We start from the raw sequence: 24799 nt of genomic DNA, 5'->3' as shown, positions 1-24799 counted from the left end.
ACTGTAGAAATCCAAGTTGGGGCCTATGAAAAGAGTCTGCAACATAAGAAAGGGAGAACATCAGCACATACAGGGCCAGAGAAACAAAGCATATTTGGGGAAAAAAGATGAAGGAGACAGTATCTGCTTTATTCTTACAACTGAATTTTTAAAATCACAGATTCTGTGAAGCATGCTAAAAGAGGAATGATAAAACAGAGACAGATTAAAGGGACCTCGATAAAAGGCAGGCAAAAATATACAGGTTACAGGATAAACCAGGGAAGTAATGTAAGGGAACAAATAATACAATAGCAGACTTAAAAACCAAATCAGAAGCAGTAAAGAGCAGAACCAACACTAGAAAAACCTGAATCAATTACACAAAGGATAAATTTGAGAAGCTCTCTGAGAACGCAGAGGCAAAGCCAAAAGGGCTTAAAATGATGACAGAAAAAGAGATCTACAGGACAAAGAATGGAGATACAATATATTAGGAGAACAGAAATTACTAAAGAAGAGAACAAAACAAACAGAACACTGGCAATGAAGGACATAAGAGATGAAAATTTTTCTGATCCAAAGATAGAACTGGATCTGCATATTAAAAAGCTCATTGAGGGGCAGGCCCCATGGCCCAGCGGTTAAGTTCACACACTGTGCTTTGGTGGCCCAGGGATGCACCAGCTCAGATCCTGGGCACGGAGCTAGCACCACTCATCAAGCCACGCTGAGGGGGTGTCCCACATGCCACAACTAGAAGGACCCACAACTAAAATATACAACTATGTACTGGAGGGCTTTGGGGAGAAGAAGGAAAAGTAAAATCTAAAAAACAAAACAAAACAAAAAACTGATTAGGTACAATAAAAAATTAAAGTACAGAACCCAACATCTAAACAAATCCTCAAACAATTTGAAATTCAAGATTAAAGAAAGTTGTAAGTTGCCCGTGCTGGATGAAAAAAAAGTTTACTTACAAATTATCAGACTTCTCTCAATTTTCCTAACCATTAATGCAACAGAATAATATCCATAGTTTTAAGGGGCAAAAAAAGCTGGCCTGAGCTAAGTTGCCATTCATGTGCAATGGCAAAATAAGAACAATTTCAAACTGAACTGTTCAAAAAGTAGTCATGAAGAATGTCCTTGATATATTATTTAACGAAAAGAGCAAACTAAGGAAGAAAATGTATACTACACTATCATTTTGATCACATATGTATAAATGTGTATAAATATGTTTTAATGGGCACATAAGTGGTCTAAAAAGATAAATATCAAATTTTTAACAGCTATCACTGGAGGGTGGTTTTTGACTTTATATATTTTTGTGAATTGATTCTTTTGCATGAGTATGTGTGTTACTATGGTATTTTACAACAGTCATCTTAATTTCTAAAAAGCATCCATGTCATCTTCGCTGAAAAAAATTCCTCATGTTGTATTTGAATAACAGATGAATCAAAGTAAAAAACATAAGAATGAGAAAGCCACAGAACAAAAAGACTGATGGTGAGCATGGAAAAGACTTAACATAAAATCAATTCTAAATAATGATTGTAAATTTAGAAAGAACAAAATGCAATTGCATGACAAAGAAAATACACTTTTTTCCCCCTGAGGAAGATTTGCACTGAGCCAATCTTCCTCTTTTTGCATGTGGGTCACCACCACAGCATGGCTGATGAGTCGGGTAGGTCTCCACCTGGGATCCGAACCCGTGAACCTGGGCTGCCGAATTTAACCAGTATGCCACGGGGCTGGCCCCAAGAAAATACATATTTTAAGCAGTCCTAATTTACACATCTTAAATATGGGATAGTCAATAGTCTTTTTTTCATTCTTGACGTTGATACTTTGAGAATGGAGGATCAAGTATGTTTTTCAAAAAATTAGTCACCAACAGCACTTAAAATAAGTGTTTTCTAGACCACCAAACAACGAAGACAACATTTCTCCCCAAATTATATATATAAACAACAAGGGTATTTAAAAACATAAAACAAGAACAAAGCATATGCTCTACAGTCCCATTTTATGAAAGGAAAAGAATAAGCACACACATAGAAGCATGGACGGAAAAAGCCTAGAAGGAAATATATTAAACTATTAATACGGGTTAATTTTAGGTGGTAGTTTGTAGGTGATTTTTATTTTCTTGTGCTTTTCTATATTTTCTATTTAAAACTTTTTTGGCATACGTACAAAGAACAACATGCCAAAAATGTCATTTAACAAATAGGCAGACAAACCAGTAGTTTATTATCATTATGGTTCGATTACTTTTCAATTGCTTATGCACTATAATGCAGCAGAAAGGACACAGTTTTATTTGTTTTGCTTTCAGGATCGCTATTTACTACTCCTTTTAAAACTTGTTATTGTAGAAAATTCATACATACACAGAAGTAGAATACCATAATGAAGTCAATGTACCCATTATTCAAATTTAATAATGATCAATATTTGACCTTTAATTTTTTCATTTATACTCCTATCCACCTCCCTCCCCAGATTATTTTGAAGCAAACCCTAGACATCAAATCATTCATCAGAACATGAGGTTTTGAAGTCATACAGACAAGAGTTCTAATTTTACACTTCCTTACTAGCTACAAGACCTCGGTTAAGCTACTTAACCTCTGAGTTTAGGTGCCCAGCAGCCACTCAGTCAATCTAAGAGCACTTTCTTTTCCCTGGTTTGTTATAATTGGTTTCAACATCTGTGACATTTCTCTCAAAATGAAATCAGCTCTACTCTATTGCTTTTTCCCTAATCGGTACTCTTTATCTTACTTCTGGATAACCCCAACAGCAACTTGTTTTCTCACCTCTTGTTCATCCCATACCTGGGTTTCCTACTGTGGTTTATTGTAGGCAGAATAGTAAGTCTGAAAAATGTTCAGTAAATAAAAAAGATCAAAGGAGAAGCAAGTTTGGGAAAGACTGAAAATGCTGTTTCTTGCAATATGTACTATATTAAAAGTTCAAAGAAGTTTTGCAGTAATGGGTCCTGTTTAACACTGCTTTATCCTAACTTATATGATCATGAAACTCTTTTTTTTCACCCAACAATTAAGAACCTATAAACCTAGAGTCCCACAGAACATGCTTGGGAAATACAATGATATGTTAATGTCAGATCAGTGCTCCTTAAGCAATGCCTTCACTGGGATACTATCAGCTCAACAAAATGTCAAGAGTTCCTCCTTAATTATAGGTTCAAATGAACTTATGTTGCTTCTCACATCTTTGTATATGCCACAAACTGCCTCCCAAACTAGGAGGACATTTGCCTTATATCTCTAGATCTCTCATGTCGTGTGTGCAAGACAGTGTAATGTAGACATGCTCAGTAAATATCTACTGAATGAGCATCAAGGCTGGACCAAACATGTGATTAATCTTTTTTAATTTTTTTTTTTTTGAGGAAGAGTAGCCCTGAGCTAACTGCTGCCAATCCTCCTCTTTTTGCTGAGGAAGACTGGCCCTGAGCTAACATCCATGCCCATCTTCCTCTACTTTATATGTGGGACGCCTACCACAGCATGGTGTGCCAAGTGGTGCCACATCTGCACCCGGGATCTGAACCAGTGAACCCCGGGCCGCCAAGAAGCGGAACATGTGAACTTAACCGCTGCGCCACCGGGCTGGCCCCACGACTAATCTTGACCAGCAATGACACTGCTCATGTTGCTGCTACTGATGAGTTCTTGAGCTATTTTACATTTCTCAGTACTTAACACTAGAAGCTGGAGAAAATGTCTATCTTTTTCAGATTTCTAAAGATTCCCTCTGACATATCCATACTAATCTTCTAGGTCAGCCATGGAGATGATCCATATGAGTTTATCATCATTCTTCACCCTTCTCTTAAGCCTCAGTTCCTCTTTTAAAAAATGAAGGTACTAATAATACCTACTTGGCAGGCTTATTGTGATAACTTAATGAAATACTGTATGGAAGTACCTAGTCCAGGGACTGACACATGCTAGATATTCAAGAGATGTTATTTTCCCTGCCATGGAGAATAACGTAGAGAAAAAGGAAAAGAAAGGCAGGTAACATCATGTACTGTAGCTAGGGAAGACCTATCTAACAAGGTGACATTTAGAAGGGGAGTGAGAGAGAGACACACTATCTGGGGACAGAGTGTTTGTTCCAGGTTAAGAGGAAAGCAAGTGCAAAGACACTTAGGCAGGAGTGTTTGGCTTGTCTGAGGAACAGCAAGGATGTCAACGTGACTACAGCATACTGGGTACGAGGACAGCAGGAGGAGCTGAGGCAAGAGAGTTAAAGGCTGAAGGCGGCATCAGATCACTGAGATCATTGTAGGCCGTTATTAAAACTTTGGTTTTTACTCTGTGTGGGACGAGTAGCCATCAGAACGTTTTGAACAGAGAAGCAAGATGATTTTATTGATGTTTTAAAAAGATCAATTCAGTTGCTGTGCTGAAAACAGACTGCGGAGCAGGAGGAGGGAGGAACTAGAGAAACCAGTTAGAAGGCATTTTGATGAATTGAACTAGGGTGTAGTGGTAAGAAAGAGTTGTATCTGCATTTATTTTGAAGATAAAGAGAAGACATGAATTATTGCTGGATTAGATATGGAGGTATGAGGAAAAGAGAGGAACCAAGAATAAGCCCAAGAATTTTGACAAGAGCAACCCAAAAGTCAAAGTTGCCATTTACCAAGATGGGAAGACTGAAAAAAGACAGGTTTGGGGGAGAGAAATTCAGGAATTTGGATTTGGAGATGTTATGCTTGCCATACCTATTTCAAGTCCTTGAAGTGGAGATCTACCTTAGTCTCAATGAGCTGCAACTGCTCGGGTACCCTATGAATCACTACCAGAGGCTGAGGGCATAGACTGCTGGCTCTGTGTTCTTCTCTGGCCAGATCATATATTTATCATATACTGTATTTTATCGTATACATGTATCATATATGACACTAAAGCTGGGAGAGCTGATGAGAAGATAGGGCTTAGCAAGTCTGAAGCTGGTTAGGACTCCTTCCTTGTTCTGCACTAAAAGACAGACAACCCAATAGCCAATCCCCAGAAGCACCCTCCAGAGTCAAAACCACCTTGTGGTCACAGAGGAACAGTACTAGGATTCCCTGGCCCAAGCCACCATTATCCAGTTTCTCTTCCAACTCTTCTACACTGAACATCTTCCACAATGTATAAACTTTGTATTAGCTGTCTTCCGTCTCACGTACTATCATTCCTCATTATTATCCCCTTCTGAGACTAGAAGAGCAGGATTTCACTCCAACTTTTCATCAGAAAAACATAAAATGAGTATTCCTCTTGGGAGAGAGAGGTTCTCACATTCCCAAGATCCATTAGCCAGTAGATACATCCAAAGAGTATGGGTTTTGTGATATGTCAATGTCTAGAACCTTTATCTACTTACAGAAGTTTCCATACAGAACTTCCATACAGAAGTTACAAAGGGAATATACACAAAAATTTTGCTTAAGGAACCACTTCAGTGTTTATAGTAGTGCAAAAATTGGGAACAATCCCTTGGTTCAATAAAGCAAAGACCGGTTAAAGAAATCTTGGCATATGAAAGAACACTAAGTGATCATCAAAAATGGTTCCATATAAGAATACATTAAAAATATTAAGTGAAAAAAGCAGATTACAAATAGTATGTATAATAGGACCCCACAGTTTTGTTAAAAAAAAAAGTGTGTGTATATGTGTATACTAGAAGTTGAACATGATTAAATACGATTAGCAAAAATAACAGTGATGTTACCTCTGGATAGAGGGATTGTGGATAAATTATTCTTCTTTTTCACTTGTCTACGATGAACTTATACTCTTCTCTACTAAGTAAAGAAAACTTTATATTCAATATAAAATCTCTCATATTTGCAGTTTATGTTTGGAATTTAGTTTTTATTATCTGACTTTTTTAGAAAAAGCATCTACCTGCATCTCTATATATACTTCATTTAGGTCAAAAGACTTCCTCCCATGAAGTCATTTGTGGATTCTTCCTCAAATGCCTTTCTCCCAGGGGATGTGATGCTAACAACTCTGTAGAGAGGTCAGCCACAGTCCTGCTCAGCACAGGATACTTTGCTCCCAGGATCTGTGGGTGCTACTTCCCCAGCCTAGCAACCACTACATGGGAATGTGAATCAGAACAGACTGCCCTATTCTCCACACCTGGCTGAAGATCCGACCATTAAGCAGAGATTAGGAGTGCCACAGTCCCCATCAGGGCAACAGGCAACGAACTTTGTTTTCTATAAACAGACAGACAAGAAAAGAGTTCAGGTTAAAACACAGTCCTGAGAGGAAGAAAAATAGAAACCAGGCAGCGGGGAATGCTTCATATTCCTAAAAGCTTTTTTTCTAAGTTAACACATGGTGTCTGCTTCTCTCTAGTCACCTATTTATCACTCTCCTCCTCAGAGAAGGGAAAAAGCCCTGGCTGTTTTCCTACTGCAGAGTTTTGTGGCTGGGGGGGAAGAAGGAAGGGGGGAGGAAGGAGGGTGCTTTAAGCATGATGCAAACCATTTGGAGCTGAGTGAGAGCACTGCCAACACAAGCTGCACTATTTAAACAAGTGAGGAAATGATCGTATATACAACATGCCAGCGAGCACACACACACACCAAAGGAAGTCGAGAGGGCTTTTTTTCAGGACACAGAGCTGGATGTCAGCGGCTAAAAGGTCGATATTTTCCCTTAACACCCTTCAATGACTTAATCATGTTCCGTTTGCACAGAAAACTTCCCAAGAATAAAAAAGTCTGGAGAATTAAGAGGAGGGGTGAATGGGGAGGGATGTTTGGCCTGGGGCTGACCTTATCCGAGGTTTTCTCCACGTAGCAGGGGTCCTGAGGGGCAGCCAGCAAGGGGACAAAGCCCGAGAGAAGTCGATCCTCTTCCAGGATAAGAAGAGTGAGGTCATCGTCCGGGTCCTTGTATAGTGGCACCTCAGACTGATTCACCGCAGTCAATATGTTACAGAAATCAGCCAGCATCGACCACACATCCACAGCAACCCTGTGAGAAATAAGGTAAGAAAAGAAGAGCAGCTCTAAAGAAGGACCAGTTAAAGTATTCTAAGCACTTGTGAGCAGGGAGATACTTGTGGCAAATGTTGTCTACTGCTGGCCATCTGCCAGGAAATCTTACCCAAAAAGCTAGGATACAAAAGGGCACCCATGGCAGCAATCTGGTGGGTGTGTGTCCATATATGCAAATTTGAAAATGATTAGGGGGAGTTTTTAATCCTAACCAGAGAGGAAAAAGAATTTAGAAAATCAGTTGCCTAATGCAGGTCCTGTCACCTTTCCAGACAGTGTGCCTGAGACACTTACTCAAACACTCTAGACACCCAATGCCTGAGGCAGCTCCCAGAATTCCCTCACTCCTATCCAGCCAAGTATATGCCACACAGACAGCAACAGAGTGCCAATCTCCACTCCTCTTGCACAGCCAGAGGGGCCAGTCACACCACAGAAAGAGTCTGGTGGTTTTTTTCCCTCCTACAATGCTTTAGAAATCTCTTCCTATATATAAGAAAACAAACAAACAAATACACACCCAACAAAAATATCATCCCTGGCCTAACAAGGTCTTCCCAGGAAGGTAAAGCTTCCTGCACATTTCAGCAGATGAACCAGTATCAGTGCTGTCTTGGCCTTCCCACCCCCTCTCCTTTCCGTTACTCGTGGAAGGTTAGATATAGCATGACCAACTGTTCTGCTTTGCCTGGGATTGTCCCAGTTTTAGCACTGAAAGCCCACGTGCCCCAGAAACCCCTCAGTCCTGGGCAAACAGAGATGGCTGGTCATCCTAATTGCATATCACCAGGGCCTGGCTGAACTTGAGAAAAAAACCTTGAAAATGCAAAGTCTGGCTCTCCCCAGTTCAAACTCCAGGACAGAATTATAAAAAGAAGGTTCGTTTCTCTTGTCATCACCATTGGTCAAAAATCTACTGAGGTTCAGATTCCCGCTTTGGTGGGTGCTAAGGATCCATACAGCTTTCTTTAGGCTTGCCAAGGACATAGCTCAAATAGCCAAACTGTGGTCAGATCCTGGGCCTGCCACGTCTACAGATAAGGTTCTCTTCTCCAGAGGACCACCTAACCAAGGAGTCTGGAATAGGCAGTAACCTATGGATGGTAAGTTGTAGTCCAAAAGGAATGAGACACATAGAAGAAACGCAAAGAAAAGCTTTACAATGAGGTTCAAGAGATGGAGTGGTAAGAGGAAAGAAGCAAAGAGCTATACGAATGAGCTACATTCCGGAATCTTCCCAGAAGAGTTACTGCGCATGAGTCAAATCTGCTAGGGAGGGGCCTCAGACCAAAAAACCTTTGGGAGACGGCAGAATGGAGGGCATTTAAGGGACATGTTACTGAAGATGCTGGGGGAGAAAGTGGAGTAGAGGTGTGGGGACTCCCTGACTGGCTCCAGGTGGAAGAAGCCTGTACTGGTTTATTTACTGTAATCACTGCACTAGGAAAAGGTAATGAAATGAAACATCTTGTTTTCAAGAGTGTCCTGGGAACCCGGTGGAACACAGCCCCATTAATCACACAACAGCACATAATCAACACACGTTTACTGCAGAAGTAACTCGCTTCACAGGCTTTGACGAGGAAAAAGAACATGTTTGGGAAGAATCACTGGAGGGATGAGAGTTTTCTAAAGCCTCTCTCTGCACAGACACTGACAACGAGACTCATTCACAAAGCTCCATCTTTTGGCTCAGCCGGTTTGGCTGTCAGAAATGTTTAAATATGGAAAAAAATAAACAGTTGCAACACGTTTCTGTGCAGAGATTTGCCTGAGCCCCTTTGTGATGTAATGGGAAACACGGCATTCAGGCTACCAGCTGTAGAATAAACAGAACTTCGAGGGTTAAAAGGAACTGAACTTTCCACGACCCCATCTGCAGAGAAGAAAATAATAAGAGGAATGATGCACTGCCCCACAGCTCTGATAGTTTATCCTCCGGTCCCGGCTGCAGAGACAAGCACCGGATGTGATAGGGCTGCTCAGGGCCGCCTCCGAGGTTAGCGCTGCCCATGGGAGACGCACAGGGAGGCTCTTCCAGTTCCCCGCTTCCTCCCCCAGTGCCCTGCTGGCCACTTGAGCCCACTGCCTGAGTCTGATCCCACAGCACTGGTGAGTTCTGGCCAACAGGCATTGCTCGGCTGCAGAGCAGCAATTTGGAAAATAAACAGGAAAGACGACAGTGAGAAGGAAGAAGGTGAAAAGTCTCCCAGCTGAATTCTTGGCTTGGGGGCCTTGGTTGGTGCTGTGCAGGTCAAAGGTGCTTCAGAACATAGTTGGGGGTTGGGGGGTGGGCAGCAGCATCCCCAGCCAGGGAGAGGCAGCAGAAAATTACCCACGGCTGCCACAGTGGGAGGCCCCACATCCCTCTCTCATCCTCCCACCCCTACCATCTTGGATCCAAGACGAACAAATATGTGGTACCATGTGGTTCTCATTACCATGCTCCCCTGTCCCCTAAGGCTCAGATAAACCAAAACTGACTCCTCCCAGAGACTGCTGGCCACCAGTAGGGACCCCTGCCCACATCTGCCTTTTGCCCATTACCACCCACCTTGTGCCAAAACCTTAAGACTTACTGCAGAAATGAAGTGAGTTCCAACCCCAGTGGTGATTTCTAAGACAGCAGCTGGTGCCAAAAGACACAGAAGTGTCCTGAGTTCTCAACTCAGAAATATAAAGTGGCCCAAGGGCCAAGCTAGACTGAGCAGAACCAAGGGAATACACAAAACGCTTCAATGAAAGAGCATTTCTGCCCTGATCCATTCAGACTGGTCTTGTGTTTGAACTCTGATTCTGAGTAGCTGCTTTCTTCTTGTGTCTCAGTGGGACTGCCCAAGATCACTTCACATTTTATCATCAGTTATCTCCTCTCTCGCTGAGCACCGCAGAATGAACACAACTAACCAGGCACCCATGGGCCACAGGGCAACTCTCCACAGAGGGCAGGGAAGAGCGGAATGCCAGGAAACTAATAGTAAAATGAATAGGCACTTCAAAAAACTAGGCGAGATGCCTGAATTCAAGTTAAGAGATATGCAAAAGGATCAGGTAATCCCTCACCTCAACATTACCCCAGCTTCCCCAATCAGGCTTTTGGGCTGAGAGGTCAGTTCCATGGTTGAACAAACGGTTTCTTGTCTGAGCAGAAAGGGAAAAGCTTAGCTTCTTCCTCCTCTAGTTCCTTATCCCAGCTAGGAGTGCCTTCCAACCTCTGTCCCACAGCAGCCCTTGGATTCTAAGGATTCAAGGTTGGCCTGGGCCAAGGAGCCCAAAGTCAAATTCTGGTAGCTATGAGGAGCTTTAACCAGCTCCCAATCTTCTGGAAATGCTTGGGAAATTACTTCCCATGAGGTTTTTCAGACAATCTCAAACCACCTTTGGTTCTAAACGGACCCTCTAGAGTGCTATGAAGTTCAGGCAAGTCCCTTTGGCTTGCTTTGGTCCCAACTCATATTTGGAGAAGTTCCCAGAGCCCACAAAATCCTACTAAAGTTAGGGCGCATTCTTCACCAAGCAGACACAAAGCAGCCAGAGAATATGAAAGTGCATCCACTGAGTCTGTTACTGGCTCTCAGAATGGTGGCAAGGGAGCCTCTCAACAGCTGCGATGTGATTAGTGAGCAGGGATCAGCAGTTGCAGGGTGACCCAGTGGCCCAACCCCACAGAACACACCACACACCAGGAAAGCAGACCCCTTGCTAGAGTCTGAACACCAGATCCTAGCTTGGGACAGATCAGCAGTGGCTAGTTAGAGGTATGCACTCAGGACCAAGGCTCACTCACTTCCCCACAGACATGCATTCACTTACTCCACCAGGAAAGGAAAAAAATAAGAGTTAATTTACTTTTTATTGCCTCAGAATTCCAAGGTTTAATGTAGCTGTCAGTTTGAGTGCAGTGCAGCTGCTGGCCGATACAATGCAGCCCAGGCCAGCCCAGGTGACTGGGGAAACACATTTCACAGAAATGAACCAATACACACTCTTGGCTGGTTGTTGGGGGGATATTGACTTGGGGAATCGGATTAACCCTTCAGGCTGGGGTTAGCTCTGCAAACAGCATTAGAAAAGCAGCTTTGGTCCAGGGAACTGAGAAGCCCTGGTCTCACGTGGACCAGTGGGTTTCTGTGTTTCTACAACTTTGAAGTTTTCTCACACAAGATGTTATTCAACTATAACATGCCCTGAAAGATTAAGGTGTGAGATATGTGAGGTAAGTTATAACACAACAATCTATGTCCTTCTTAGAACTCAGAAAGACAGATCTGCCAGTTTTATGGGGAAGAGGTAGGAACTTTTCTGCAAGCTCTATCCGGGGCGGGACGGAGGGAGGGAGATAGTACGGAGAGTGGAGTGCTAAGGCCAGACCAGGGCTCAGGCCATCCTTCTGGCAAGTCTAAGGAGGACTGAGCCCTCACACACCCCTTCATATTTTTACTGGGGGAACAGACTGACTGGTGATTAATATCAAGTACAATGACCCCATGTTACAAGCCTGCAGGGGCCTGTGGAGGTGGCCATTTCCTGTGTAATACCAGCTTGTTTAAACACTAACATTCAAACTCCACAGCTGCAGAACAAACCCGGAAAGAGTTGAGTGAGAAGAAGCCCTGCATTGTGTTTCGGAGTTATGGAAGATCAGAGAAGTAGTACAGATGGGAAACGAGCTGGGTCTTTTGGTTCCTGGTGTGAGGAACTCTGGAAATAGAGCCAAGATGGCACAGAAACTAGGCACAAGGAAGCTGAAAAAGAGAAAGCCCATGGACTACAAATACAAAGGAGAAAGACAAAAGGCCAGAACAAGAGAAATGCTTCTAAGATATGCAAATATCCTCTTTTAAAAACTTGTTTGCCTATGGACCATTATACTCTAGCCCGTACCTCTCCACATAGGGTTTAATGGCCAACATAAGACCATTGCAGCCCTGGAGAACTTTCCATCCACTGGAGAAAACTACAGGTGGTAAGCATCTAATAGCAGAAATGGACCCGAATCCAACAAGTCTGGTAGCTAAAAGAACAGTACCTGGGCTTAAAACTGCTTAGTAATAAGCCTCTTGGAAAGTCAAGATGTCACGCCAACTGTCTTTTCAGTGAGCTGAAGACCTGGTTCTGGTTATCAGTACTAGGTAGCTAGACAGGCCCTGGGATGGGATGGAGATGGGGAAAATCTATGCAGCTTTCTCTCTGAGATTTAGGAACTAAAGCGTATCTTCCAGATGCCACCATGATACAAAGAGGAGACAAAGGTGTCAGAGATCACTGTTCTAGGAGTTAAGGCATGGGCAGCAAGATACCATCCTCCAAGAATAACAGCTGTTTATTAGATGACCATGAAAGAATACAACACTCAGTTAAAGATGATCCCTTCTGCCTTTCTAGTTTATATAAACAAGTCAACTTGGGCCCTTCTGCTCAATAGGGCAAATGAAATTCTGAAGCTCAATCACGCTGTACTACTCCAACAACATAAACTTCTCTATGTTCTAAGCAGTGCAGCTGGAGCCCTATGGCCAACCACAGGTCACGGTAACCTCATTCCAGGACTTCTCAAGTACTGGCACACCTCTACTGTTGCCTCCCTCAACCTCTATCTAGGTCAGTGTCTTATTTCAGTTCTCCCAAGCTATATTCACACGTATAGCCTCTGTTGCATCACCGTGGTGTGTTAAACCCATCAGCATTGTGTGTTTGGGAAAGAGCAGCCCCCAGGGACCTTGACATCTCCACTGCATGAGTGGAGCCCTCAGTGGCCTCCCTGGTGCGGATTCTCACGGTTCCTGCCTCTCTAAATTTTTAGCTGTAACCACTCCAACACGTCTTCTTAGTTTAGCACACATTGGACCCAAATAACCTCAGCCCAGAGCTGGAAAGTACTCTCCCTGGGGTCAGCTGCTGTACCCTGCTGGGGTCAGACTGGAGCCTTAGGCCAACACCCCTTCCTCTCACAAGGAGTCCTGTGGGAGGAGTGGCGAGAGGACAGAGGTTCCTGCCGTGGGAGAGATCACGTGTGCTCCACACTCAGCACTTGGAGGAAGAGGAACCCCCTGGTGCCAGGCTGTAGTGCTGACGCCCCAACCCGGAGCCAGGGAGACTGGGTGGGGAGCCAGGGTAGCAAAGGGGCTTCCCACAGTCACCACCACTTCCTTCAGGGAAGTGCTGATGGACTATTACTTAGTGACCTCCTAAAATGCCCTTTTGGGAAGACGTATTAAGCGTCCTTGAAGGGGTGCTGATTAGACTTGGGATTAGTTCTTATTTCAGAGCTGCCCTATGAGGGTAAGTGAACAAGCTGTTTTTTAACTCAAGAATTTCTATCTCGTCTACAGGGTCAGCACATGTAGGTTCCCTGAGGAAATTAGCTTACTGCATGCTCCCTACATACCCCTATGTTTCCCTATGTGACAATACCTCAGAGGGCTCCCTACAAGCATTTTCCAGCATGCTCTGTAGACTGTACAAGACAAGCCATGGAAAAGCAGCAAGTCCAGGAATTTCTGGAGTTTTTTGATTTTTTTTTAACAGTACTCCAATCCAACAGTGTGATAAATGCATCCGAGCTACAATTAGGAAGATATATAGCATCAGAATGCGAAGGTCTGGGCAGCCTGGTGAAACGCGGGCTCTCTAGAGCCCCAGCTATGTTTCCCATTATGTAACCCTGGTCATGGGCAGACAGCCAGACTCCAAATGAAAAAGAGACTCTGGCTTGGCACTGGTTCTATTTTCCTATCCTCATTCGGGGTCAGCGCAGTGTCATACAGCTGCAGAGAAAGCTCTGGGGATTAAACCTGGGAAAGCCTCCAAGACCAGGACCTGGGTTCAAGTACCAGCTGAAAGCAATAAACCAACTGCCACAGCTGGGCTAGGTTTGGATGTTCTCAAAGTCCCCTGACTCTTTCACTTACTGAGAACTAGAGATCAAGATGAGGGAAGATTTGGCTTCAGCAGAGACTATGAAATGAGGTAGGTTGTCCCACTGCCCTGGCCTTGCCAAAGGTCCTGGGATGCAAGGGGTCATCATGCTTAGGCTCATGGACGCCTGTTGCTCTGCTCCTCTCCATCACCTAACAGTTACAACTTTCCTCATGCTCATGTGGTAAAGTGGGGAGTAGCTGCCTCTCCGTTCTAACAAGAAGCCTGGCGCAGAAACTGTGCTCCCATTCTTCCCTCCAGCCCCTACAAGTAGACGGCCCCTCCAAACACTGTGGTCTGTTCTAAATAGACTAAAGCACTCTACACTGTCTTTTATAGTGGCCCAAGACAACTTTCCACACCCTGCTACAATCCTCTGTACTGAAATTTCCTGGGATATACAGCCATCCTATTACAACTCCTAACAGGTACAAATGGGAAGTCAACCTACTTACATGCTGACTCCAGCACACATACCCACTAAGTGCCACTGTGTGGGAAGGCACAAATGGCTCTGAAATCCTGCCCTTATCACTTGGCAGTGTCAATAATGTTCTGTCATCATCATCCTAAGTGTTCCATATGTACCTAAGTGTCTATTGCCTAGGAAAAGTAGATATGACCAGAAAGAAGAGGAACATGGGCAAAGAGGAGAGAACCAAGGAGACTAACAATGAGCTTTGGAATTTCCCTGGGTAAGTGGAGGATGCTTCAAAATGATTCTCTAAGTGTACAAGGAAAGACAGTAACAAAATCAAACACCAGGAGGGAAAGAGGGAGCAAGATTAAATAAGGGTCTAAAAGTGTCAGGGAGACAATTTGGGAGTGGGGGTTTCTGGAGGAGAGGGAAATTGAAATGTAGGCTATCTGGTCCCCTTATCTTAGCATCAATGAAGAATTTGTCTTCGTAGACAACAAATGCAGGCAAAGACCAATGAAAGCATGCAAAAGGAGAGGTGTTAAGTGGAAGCCATTTCCTTCCTACTCTCTTAAGAGCTTTCCTAAATCCTCCAAAAGGAAGATCAGCACAAGGACCTTAAGACTGTCAGAGAGATTACTGTTCTGACATCTACAGAACTATCTGGAGTATGTTATTCCCTGTGGCCTTAAAAGAAAAGGCCCCACAGTATGGAAGATCAGTGGGCATAAGATGCAACTTTGAAACCTACAGAACCACCATATCTTGCCAATCTCTCAACCATAGTATTCACTCAGTGAGTGTTAGGCAGCTATATGAGAAACTAGACAGCAGGAAGGTAAATTCTTATTCCACTTTTCCAGTGCTTGGATCTCAAGGCTATGAGGCGGGATTACCCTCAGTGGTGGTCAGGTTAGGTTTGCTCTGTCCAACAGTGGCACTAGACCTCAAATTACCATGCCTTATGGCCAGGCCCTAGGACTGCAAATCCCCTCCTTTATGCTTAAACTTGCATTCCAAAGACAACCAGTTGTTGATCTGACTGCAGAGAGAGAGAGAGAGTGCAAAAGGGGACTCTATTCTCTATTTCACCAACTTCTCTAGCCTAGACTAGGTTCAACAGAGAGTAAGTGGTGCCTGCAGCTACAGAAACTTGTTTATAGGGCAATCAGATTCAATATATTATTTGGCCAGATTTGTTCTCCCTGTGAAGAAAAGTCTGAAAGGACTAAGCAAATTTGATTCAAGCATCCCAACCCCCTCTCCCTCTCTGTAGCCTTGGAGGTGAAGTTCAGCTGGGGATGGCTGTAGTTTGGACCACGTGCCCAGCTGCAGATTGAGCCCTTGCCCAAAGATGGGCAGCAGCTCGCATAAGCCGGCAACGGGCCATTTGCTGCAGCATCCAAAGAGAAAACAGACTCAGCACCTCAAGCAAATGAGGCCCAGCACTTCCTGTGTGAGTGTTCCATTTCCTCAGCCAAACAAAAGCCAAAGGGAGCAAACGAGGGAGGAGGGATGAAGGGAGACAGGCCACAGAAGAGAGTTAACAGGCCTGACAGCCCAGGATACCAGTGAACAGGGGCTGGGTGGACCATATCTCAGGGACCTGTGGTAGTGAGGTGACCCAGGGAAGGCCCAAGCTCCAGGGACAGATGGTCTGCCTCCTCACCCCCCACGAGGAAGGGAGAAACACTCAGTGACCCCTGTGCATGCTCAGAAGCAGTGGCTTCAGATACTTGGAGAGCTGAGTCCTTCCTTGTCAGTTTCTTTCCAAGACTGGAAATTGCCTAGTCGGCAGTATAGATTAACAGCCTGAAAAGTTTGAAGCTGTACACATTAACTCTTTGGGGAACACTGCTGGGAAATAGCTGTTCCCTCGCCAGCAGATCTGTCCGTTCCTTTGTGTGGCGCCAGCTGCCCAGTTCAGGGCTCAACCCTGGCTCACAAGACCTCAGCCTAGAGTGCACTCTGGAAACCTAGGAGGGGTCACAGGAAGGATGCAGAGAACTGTTTGATGCTGGGAGCATCACCCACATGGTTAGAGAGCTAGAGCTAGGAGGGTGTGAGGAGAGTGGGTTGAACAGTCCAGGGGTGCTTCTTGGGGTGAGGAACAAGAAAGAAATTTGAGGAAGGAGTGAGACTACGCAGTCCACAACGAAAGATCAATAACTGGTGGTCAGAAATCTCTGCTGCAGCCTTGCCTCTGTGGGTCATCCATGAGTCCAGGAGACTGACATGGCTGGCCCCCAGCCCAGAGAAGCACCCCTACCCACTCCCTAGAAGTGCTGTTGGCAGGAGCCTATGTCTCCATATTCTATCATCCAGTATCTTCCCCCTCCCAGAGAAGAGCACTGGAGAAGAAAGATGAGATGCTGGGCATGGATGCCTGTTCTCAAATACACATATATACACCCAATACAGAGCCTGAAGGAGTTCTGAGTGTACTACACCTGCCAGAGATGACAATATAGAAAATGGAGGAGAGAAAGAGTGTGGGGGCGGGGGGAGGGGAGAAAGGGGGAGGGAAAGGAGAAATAGAGAGAGAGGCAGAAAAAGAGAGTGACAGAGAAACCAAGAGAGAGGTAGAGATAGGAAGAGAGACAGAAAGGGAGAGGCGGGGAGAGAGAGATGGACAGTCAATAGAGATGACCAAGGATAGGTGCCTATATGCACATACATTAAGACACTATTGTACAAACATGAACACACACAGTGACACTAACACAGAGAAGAATGAGAAACATGGGAATATGGATAGAGATCAGAAGTCAGCAAACTTTTTCTGTAATGGACTAGACAATAATTATCTTAAGCTTTGCAGACCATACGGTCTCTGTCGCAACTACTCAACTCTGCTGTTGCAGTGTGAAAGCAGCCATAGACAAAGTGTAAACAAATAAGCATGGCTGTGTTCCAATACAACTTTACAGACACCGAAATTTGACTTTCATATAATTTTCACGAGTCATGAAATACTACTCTTTTGATTTTTTTTTCAAGCATTTAAAAATGTAAACCATTCTTAGCTCATGGGCCACAGTTTGTTGACCCTTGATACAGACACACACAAACAGCAGAGGCAGACAAACAGAGGGAGGCAGAGATAGACAGAGGCAGGCAGGCAGAGACAAGCCAAAACAGGCAGAGACAGGCAGGAGGGACAGGAAGAGGCAGGCAGGCAGGCAGGCAGGCAGACAGAAGTGAGACAGGCAGAGGCAGACAGATACAGGCAGACCTACTACACAGAAACCCTCCCCCTCCAACAGAGAGACCCAGACTGACACAGAGAGACACAGTCATGGACAAATATGGACACAGGCAATCTTGGACACAGACTTTCAGGAACATATAAAAACACACATTCCCATAGGACACAGTTACACACAGAGAGACATGGACAGGACCAAAGCAGACATGGACTGACACGGACCCAAAATCAGACACAGAAAGACATGGATATGGACACGAAGACATAGAGACACAGACACACAATGAAACAGACCTGTCATGGGGCACATGAACTCTGCAAAGAGACCCACACACCCAAAAATAGAGACACAGACACAGATATGGACACAACATGGACACATACAGGCACAGACATGGACAGGTACACCAAAAGACCCTTGGATAGACAAACCCCCAGAGAGAGCACACACAGACCCTTACACTCAGACACAGACACTCAGACATACATAGACAACCAGACCCAAAGAGGCACATACAGAGATACAACCCACACACAGACATGGATATAAGAAACGGCCATACATGGTTGCACAACAATGTGAATGTAACATGCCACTGAACTGTATACTTAAAAATGGTTAAGATGGCAAATTTTACCATAATTTACAAAAAGAAAGAAAAAAGTCATACGAACACACAAACAGATCTACATAAACACACTCAGGCAGACACACATACTCCCCAAACCAACACACCCCATACATCTGACACATGCTCTGACAGATATCACACTGACAAACAAAGACCAGGAGATGGGGGCAGGGTGTGATGAGGAGACAGGGAACGCGGTGAATGGAACACAGAGGTGCATGCACTCACCCCTCCTACATACTATAATGTCGTGAGAGGAAGGCAAGGAGACAGAGTGCATAAAACAGCACAAGCAGCAGCAAGAGATAGCCTGAAAGATGCATGGAGATAAACTAAAAGGGGGAGAGAGACAAAGTCTCACACACATCAACACACACTCAGACTCAAGATGCAGCTGCAGAGACAGTGAGTATGAACAATATGAAGTGAGAATGAGACAGCAAGAGCAAGGACAAACAAAACAGAGCAAAGAAGTGAGACAAAAAAAGGGACTGAGAGAGGAGGAATATAGATCAGAGAATAGGTAAAAATAGCCTAAAACATCAGGGAACAACGAAAGTGTTCAAGGAAGGGAAAAAACCAAAGTTAAAATGAGGAGGAAAGAGAGAAACAAGTGGGCTGTGGGTGGCAGAAATGAAGAAGAAGACTGGGAGGGGAGCTGTGGGAACATGGGTGGGCCAAGGCCAGCAGTACTGAAGGAATGAGTAGACTGGCTCACCGTGAGGGCAGATCCAGGGATGTGGGTGGAGGATTCCAGGTGTCTGGGTAGCCGAGCATCCAGTCTGACCAGACTTTCACACTGGGGAGCAGTTCCTTCAGGTCCGGGACGAAGGAAGAGACCTTGATGTCATCTTGGTCATCCTCATCCTCAGGAGAGGACAGCTGAGCTGCAGAGGCAAAGGGTGAGAACTGCCTATGTCTGCTGTGGCCTCCGAGTGAGGCCTGGGGCGCTGGGACGGCAGCAAGCTCTTAGGGAAGGGAGACCAAGTCCACAGGAAAGCTGGGCCCAGAAGTGAAGGACAAGTGCCAGCACCTAAGAGGATTCTGAAAAGCAGGACAAAGAGAGAACAAGTGCACTGGGTCTGCCCCTGCAGACAGCTATTTATGCTCTACCTGTGGCCTGGCTGAAGTCGCTAATCTGGCCTTTAGCCCCTCACTTCTAGCTTTCCTTCAGCATAGTACTGAATGGCACCAGAGTTCCTGCCAAACTGCATAACCTGAATTTGATCATGAGGAAATGTCAGAGAAACCCAAATTGTGTGACATTCTACAAAGTAAATGGCCTGTATACTTCAAAAATGTCAAGGTCAGGGGCCGGCCTGGTGGCGCAGTGGTTAAGTGCACACGTTCTGCTTAGGTGGCCCAGGGTTCCCCGGTTTGAATCCCGGGTGCAGACATGATCGCTTGGCAAGCCACGCTGTGGTAGGCGTCCCACATATAAAGTAGAGGAAGATGGGCACGGATGTTAGCTCAGGGCCAGTCTTCCTCAGCAAAAAGAGGAAGATTGGCAGCAGACGTTAGCTCAGGGCTAATCTTCCTCAAAAAAACAAAAAAAGTCAAGGTCATGAAGGACAAAAAAAGATTGAGAAACCATTTCAGACTGAAGGAGACTAAAGAGACATGACATCTAAATGCAACATGTGATCCTGGGGTGGATTTAGACCAGAAAAAAATTTTTTTTAGGACAATTGGTACAAACTGAATAAAGTCTATAGATTCACTAACAGTACTCTATCAATGTTGGTTTCCTGATTTTGACAACTGTACTGTCATGTAAGAGAATGTCCTTGTTATTAGGAAATACACAGTCAAGTATTTGGGGGTAAAGGGCTACCACATCCACAACTTACAATCAAGTGGTTCAGAAGAAAATACTAAAAAGCGTTAAGTATATGTGTGTGTATGGAAAGAGAGAGAACTCAAAGCAAATATGGTCAAATGTTAACAACAGGGGAATCTGGGTGAAGTGTATGTAAGAGTTCTTTGTATTATTCTTGCAACTTCTCTATAAACTTGAAATTGTTTCAAAACAAAAAGTTACCTCCTCCCTCCCTCAAACAAAAGGTAGACCCAGCGGCTGGAGGCATTCACAAAGCTGATGTGGCGGGGGAACAACAGAAAGGCCTCACTATTCACCAGTACTGATCCAGGAGCTGAAAGAAAGGTACAACCTTCAGCCCTGCCTTACATGGCTCAGCAATTAGGCTAGGAATTCCAGGGACAACCTTAAAGGATACAGGACACTGCTCAACCCAAGGGCTAAAAGATAGCCCCTGTTCTGGTCCAGGGAGTCTCCCAAGATGGCTGGTCCACAGTGCTCACAGTACTCACCAGGTACCAGACAAAGAGGGACACAAAGAGGGGGAAAACCCAAACATCAATTATGAACAAAAGGGAAAACTCACTTTTCTGGTTTTTTAAAGTTGCAGGAACACACAGCAGCTCATAGGTACAGTGAAAATCCTAACTACTAAAGGAGAAAGCAGGGGCACAGAAGTAATCAGACTGCAAAAGGAGGTAGGACTAGTTAGTGGGCAAAAGGAAAAAGGGATGTTGGGAAGAGGAAGAATGGAGAATAGAAGGAGAAGACACTGGGAAAGCAGTGTGGCATTCTGAGCTTGTCTGTACAGGGCTCAGGCAGCTGGAAAGCCCACCAGCCTAGGGCCCCTCATCTGCTTACCTTTGGCAGACTCCTTAAGTAAGCAGGTGCAGCGCCGCACCAGGAGAGCAAACATGGCCAAACCCAGGGCTGCGGCTTGCTCCTGGATCACCGAGCGACACTCCTCTGAGAAGCAGTCTAAGAAGAGGCAAATGAAACTCCATTAGTAACCTGGGGGCCAAGGGCCACACCTCCCTCCCTTACCAGGTGCACATCCTTGGTCATGTCACTGAGCTCCTCTTCCTCATCTAAGACTGAGGGTAGTAATATTCCCTCTCTCAAAGAGTAGTTGTGAGGCCAAATAAAACAATGCACATGGAGTATTTACCACAATGCCTGGCATATGGATAAGTACTTAATAACATTATGTAAGGATCAATTGTGTAAATTCTGCATCACATCACTTGCCCAGCACCAGTTATCCCAAGGTGGGCAGTTTCAGCCAGAGCTGCAGGCTCTCTACCTTTAGTTGGCTACTGATAATGTCAGATTATAGTTACAGAAACTCATATTCAATTAACTCAGTCTCTCTAATGTATAGAGAGCAGGAGTACAATTACCAATTAAGATCAGAAAAATACAAATGCAAAAGTTATCCTCTTGAATCACCAACTTTTGGTTCCATCATTACCTCCTTCCTCTATGTTCCTCCTCCTAAAAGAATACACACAACACTTAAAATTAACCTATCTTCACTGAATGACTTACTTTATATAAGAGAGTGCATGGCACATAATAAGCACTTAATCAGTGTTAGTGTTTATTTTCACAAATTCTTTCCCCTAAGGCTAACAAATAAATCTGGCTCCCAATACTAGCACCCTTTACCCCTCACTTTTTCAGCCTAGCTAACTTCCTTCTGGCTGCAAGTCAGTGAAAGGAGTCACCTCAGTGGTAGCCAGAACTGTTATTTGGTGGGAGCTACATACACATTTCCAAACTGCTGCCTGTACTACTCACTGTAAGTGGCCCTCCCTGACAGCCACTTCATCCAGACTTGAGAGGAATTGGTGACAAACAAAAGGCAGCAGTCCAACCTGCAGCCTCAGAAAAAGAGACACCCAATACACACGGGAGATGGAATCAGGGGCCAGGCTCACTAGCTCTGGCAGCAGCGAATCTGTTAATTCCCTGTATAATACAGGAGAATTCTCAGAATCTCCAAGTGTTAAAAGGATAATTAGCCACTTGTTTGATCTCTGTCCCTGCCTGCATTTTAACCTCAATAGCCAAGGGGGAGCCCTCTCTCCTCATTAACAGTAGTCTTGTCAATGAGGCCTAATTGAAGTCTTTATTCCAGGAGATGCTACACAACCACAGTTATTCCTAACCGTCTTTGCCACCGGAGCAAACATGACTGGAGTCTACAAAGCCAGCCCTAAAGCACTTTAGAAAGCCATGGGAGTGAGAAGCAGCAGGCTGCTGCTCAGAAGGGTCCCAACATTGGAATAACATCAATGTAGCAATTCTTCTATTGTGGCTTTCCCACCATCCTTCCAGATGCCTACTGGTCCCAAATGTCACCCTCTAACTTCCTAAGTCAACTGTGGCAGGCAGTAAGGAAGTGGTAACAATCCATGGGATTAGAACAGATCACCACTCTCATTCTTCTTCTGGTAAGGCCCTAAATCTCTGTTAGAGAGACAGAAAATAGGCATCCAGGAACGAAGAGCAGGGAGGATGGAAAGTAGGGAAGGGGGATATACATAAGCCATCCTAAGAAAAGTTGCCAACTTCTCCCCTCCACCCCTTAGTATCGGCAGTAGCACTGTCTGTACCACCCCAGCTCAGCCCCAGGCCCTGCCAAGCACCGCCAGCAGCCTGCCTCTAATTAGCAACTCTGGAATGGAGGAGTAAGTCCAGAACAGATGAAGCTGGAGAGGACAAGTGGAGGCCACATCCTGGTAACTGACACACTGAGTACACATTTAGTGTCCCCCTCATCAACCGGGGATCTTAGGCAGAAGTTACCTGAACACAGAAGGCCCTTAAAAGGGATGAAGGGGGGTGACTTAGCTTCAAGAGACAGGTATTTCAAGAAGACCAAGACTATAATAAGACACTCTCATTAGCCTGAATAATGGTATGATGGGACAAATGGAGATTACTTTCACCAAGCCCATTTCTAATTTCATACAAACGGCAATCTCAGGCTAGACTATCTCTCAGAGTTTAAAGTGGGGACTAGGGCTCAAGGGGAAGAATGAACTGCTTAAGAACAATGTCACCTATAGTCTCTGGGCAGTCCAGGTGGGTTCCTTTTTAAGTGTCCTACAATAAGATCTAGGGACCATGTAGGGTAGCAATAATAGGAGCCTCTTTCCTGTAGGTCTGGAAGGGCTCAACTACTTCTCAGAGCAGCAGCTGAAAGGAAGCTTCATGAGTGCTCTGTTCTTGGCCGTGGTTTTGTCATCTCAATCCTTTATACCTCCCCTACCCCACCCCACCTTAAGAAGGGTCTGATACAGCACTCCCTGCTGGGCACCTGGTCCAACTGATGGGGAGGTACAAACCAGTAAGCTTTTCTGCTCTGATCAAGCAGGTAGTGATATCACAGCTCTCTGTGGGTCAGAATGCCTGGGTTTCAGTCAGCCCTGTGACTGACCACTTCATATGGAGTACTTTCTGGAAGGCCTGCCCTTCTCCAAGGCTCAATGGTACCACAAGCACAAACTGAGCATCTACAGTGTGCTCAACCCTGTGCTGGGTTATTGTGGAAAACACAGCTACAAATAAAACAGGGGCTCTGCAACCTTAGGACACTTCAGTCAGGTGAAAAAAAATAAATAGTTATTTACCCAAATAATCACGGCAACTTGGACCCAGGGCCTTCAGTGAGAAATATGTTAAGTTATATGGTATCTTCAGGAGATGCTCTTTGCCTCACTTAGGCTTCTGTGGGCTACAAGCCTTAAGATGCTACTCCTTGAGAAATATTCGCTCTTATACAAGTAGGAAAACAGCATCCAGATTCCCAGAGTCCACCCACTTAAGAACTAGACCTAGGAAACCAGCCCTAGTCTGATGAAAGGCCATATATATCCCTAGAGTTGGGCTGGGCCAGGCCAACAAGTGATGTGGGGTGGGGAAGGAAAAGCATTGTTTGCCTTGGTGTTTGTCTGGGTTCCTCTGGCTTTGTGTCAGGTAGCAGGAGCCTGACATGAGCTGAGGAACTCATTAACAGTGTGAAACAGCCTTTCCCCTTCTTTCCAAAAGCAGGCTTTGCTCAAGGGTTTAGGGGGATGGTTTTGGCTAAGAAAGTCAGACGGAAATACTTCTTACCAAGAAAGTCACCTAAGGTTTGAACTTGGTTCTGCCCTTTCCCACATGCTTTCAAATGGGCAGGTGACCACAGCTCCCACTATTCCTCTTGCCAAATACCTGCTCAGGCAGAAATACTCTTCTCCCTCCTATGTAACAGGGAGACTTTCTCATTTTTCTGAGAACATATTCATGGAAAACATAAACCAACTGTCGTCAAAGTTGTATGAAATCAGGAAATGGAGCGGCCGGGAGAAGGCTGCCATGTGGCCGGATGTTATGTATTTCTAATTAGTGCTATACATCTTTCAACAGCAAGTGTCCTTCTGCTGGGAAACACAACACACTGCCCTTGTTATTGTAACTGTCAGAGAAGTGCTTAAACAGATAATCTCCAGGAAAAGTGATAAACACGTCCCCTCTCCCACCAGTGTGTGTGCGACGGTGCTGCCAAAGCAAAGCTGTGCTTGACGGCTCCAGGATGGCAAAGCATCCTCCTGCAGGAAATGGGATGGAGGCAGGAGGGGTAGAGAGGGAAGAGGAGGGGAGGAAAGACAGGCCCACCTGCCTGGACCCTCTAGGACTAGCCAAGGCACAGTGGTTCAGAACCATCACTTCTGATAACTCCTGGGTCAGGAGAGATTTGGAGGAAACCAGTATCAGT

General features: G+C 44.9%; 1 protein-coding gene across 5 annotated transcripts in view; it reads right to left on the bottom strand.

The window, feature by feature from the left end:
• SMG6 (SMG6 nonsense mediated mRNA decay factor) overlaps positions 1 to 24799 on the bottom strand; it is a 212774-nt gene that overhangs the window by 96990 nt on the left and 90985 nt on the right. For all 5 annotated transcript variants that reach the window (XM_044745869.2, XM_014826888.3, XM_044745870.2 and 2 more), the window contains exons 11-13: positions 20896 to 21012; positions 18934 to 19102; positions 6815 to 7016 (exon numbers count right to left, since the gene is read on the bottom strand). In XM_044745869.2, the coding sequence (XP_044601804.1) occupies positions 6815 to 7016; positions 18934 to 19102; positions 20896 to 21012 (488 nt within the window). The remainder of the gene's footprint in view (positions 1 to 6814; positions 7017 to 18933; positions 19103 to 20895; positions 21013 to 24799) is intronic.

Source organism: Equus asinus, chromosome 13 (genome assembly GCF_041296235.1).
Source record: "Equus asinus isolate D_3611 breed Donkey chromosome 13, EquAss-T2T_v2, whole genome shotgun sequence".
Lineage (NCBI taxonomy): Eukaryota > Metazoa > Chordata > Mammalia > Perissodactyla > Equidae > Equus > Equus asinus.
The sequence above is the reverse complement of the archived record's forward strand: the minus strand, read 5'-3'. Positions and strand labels throughout refer to the sequence as shown.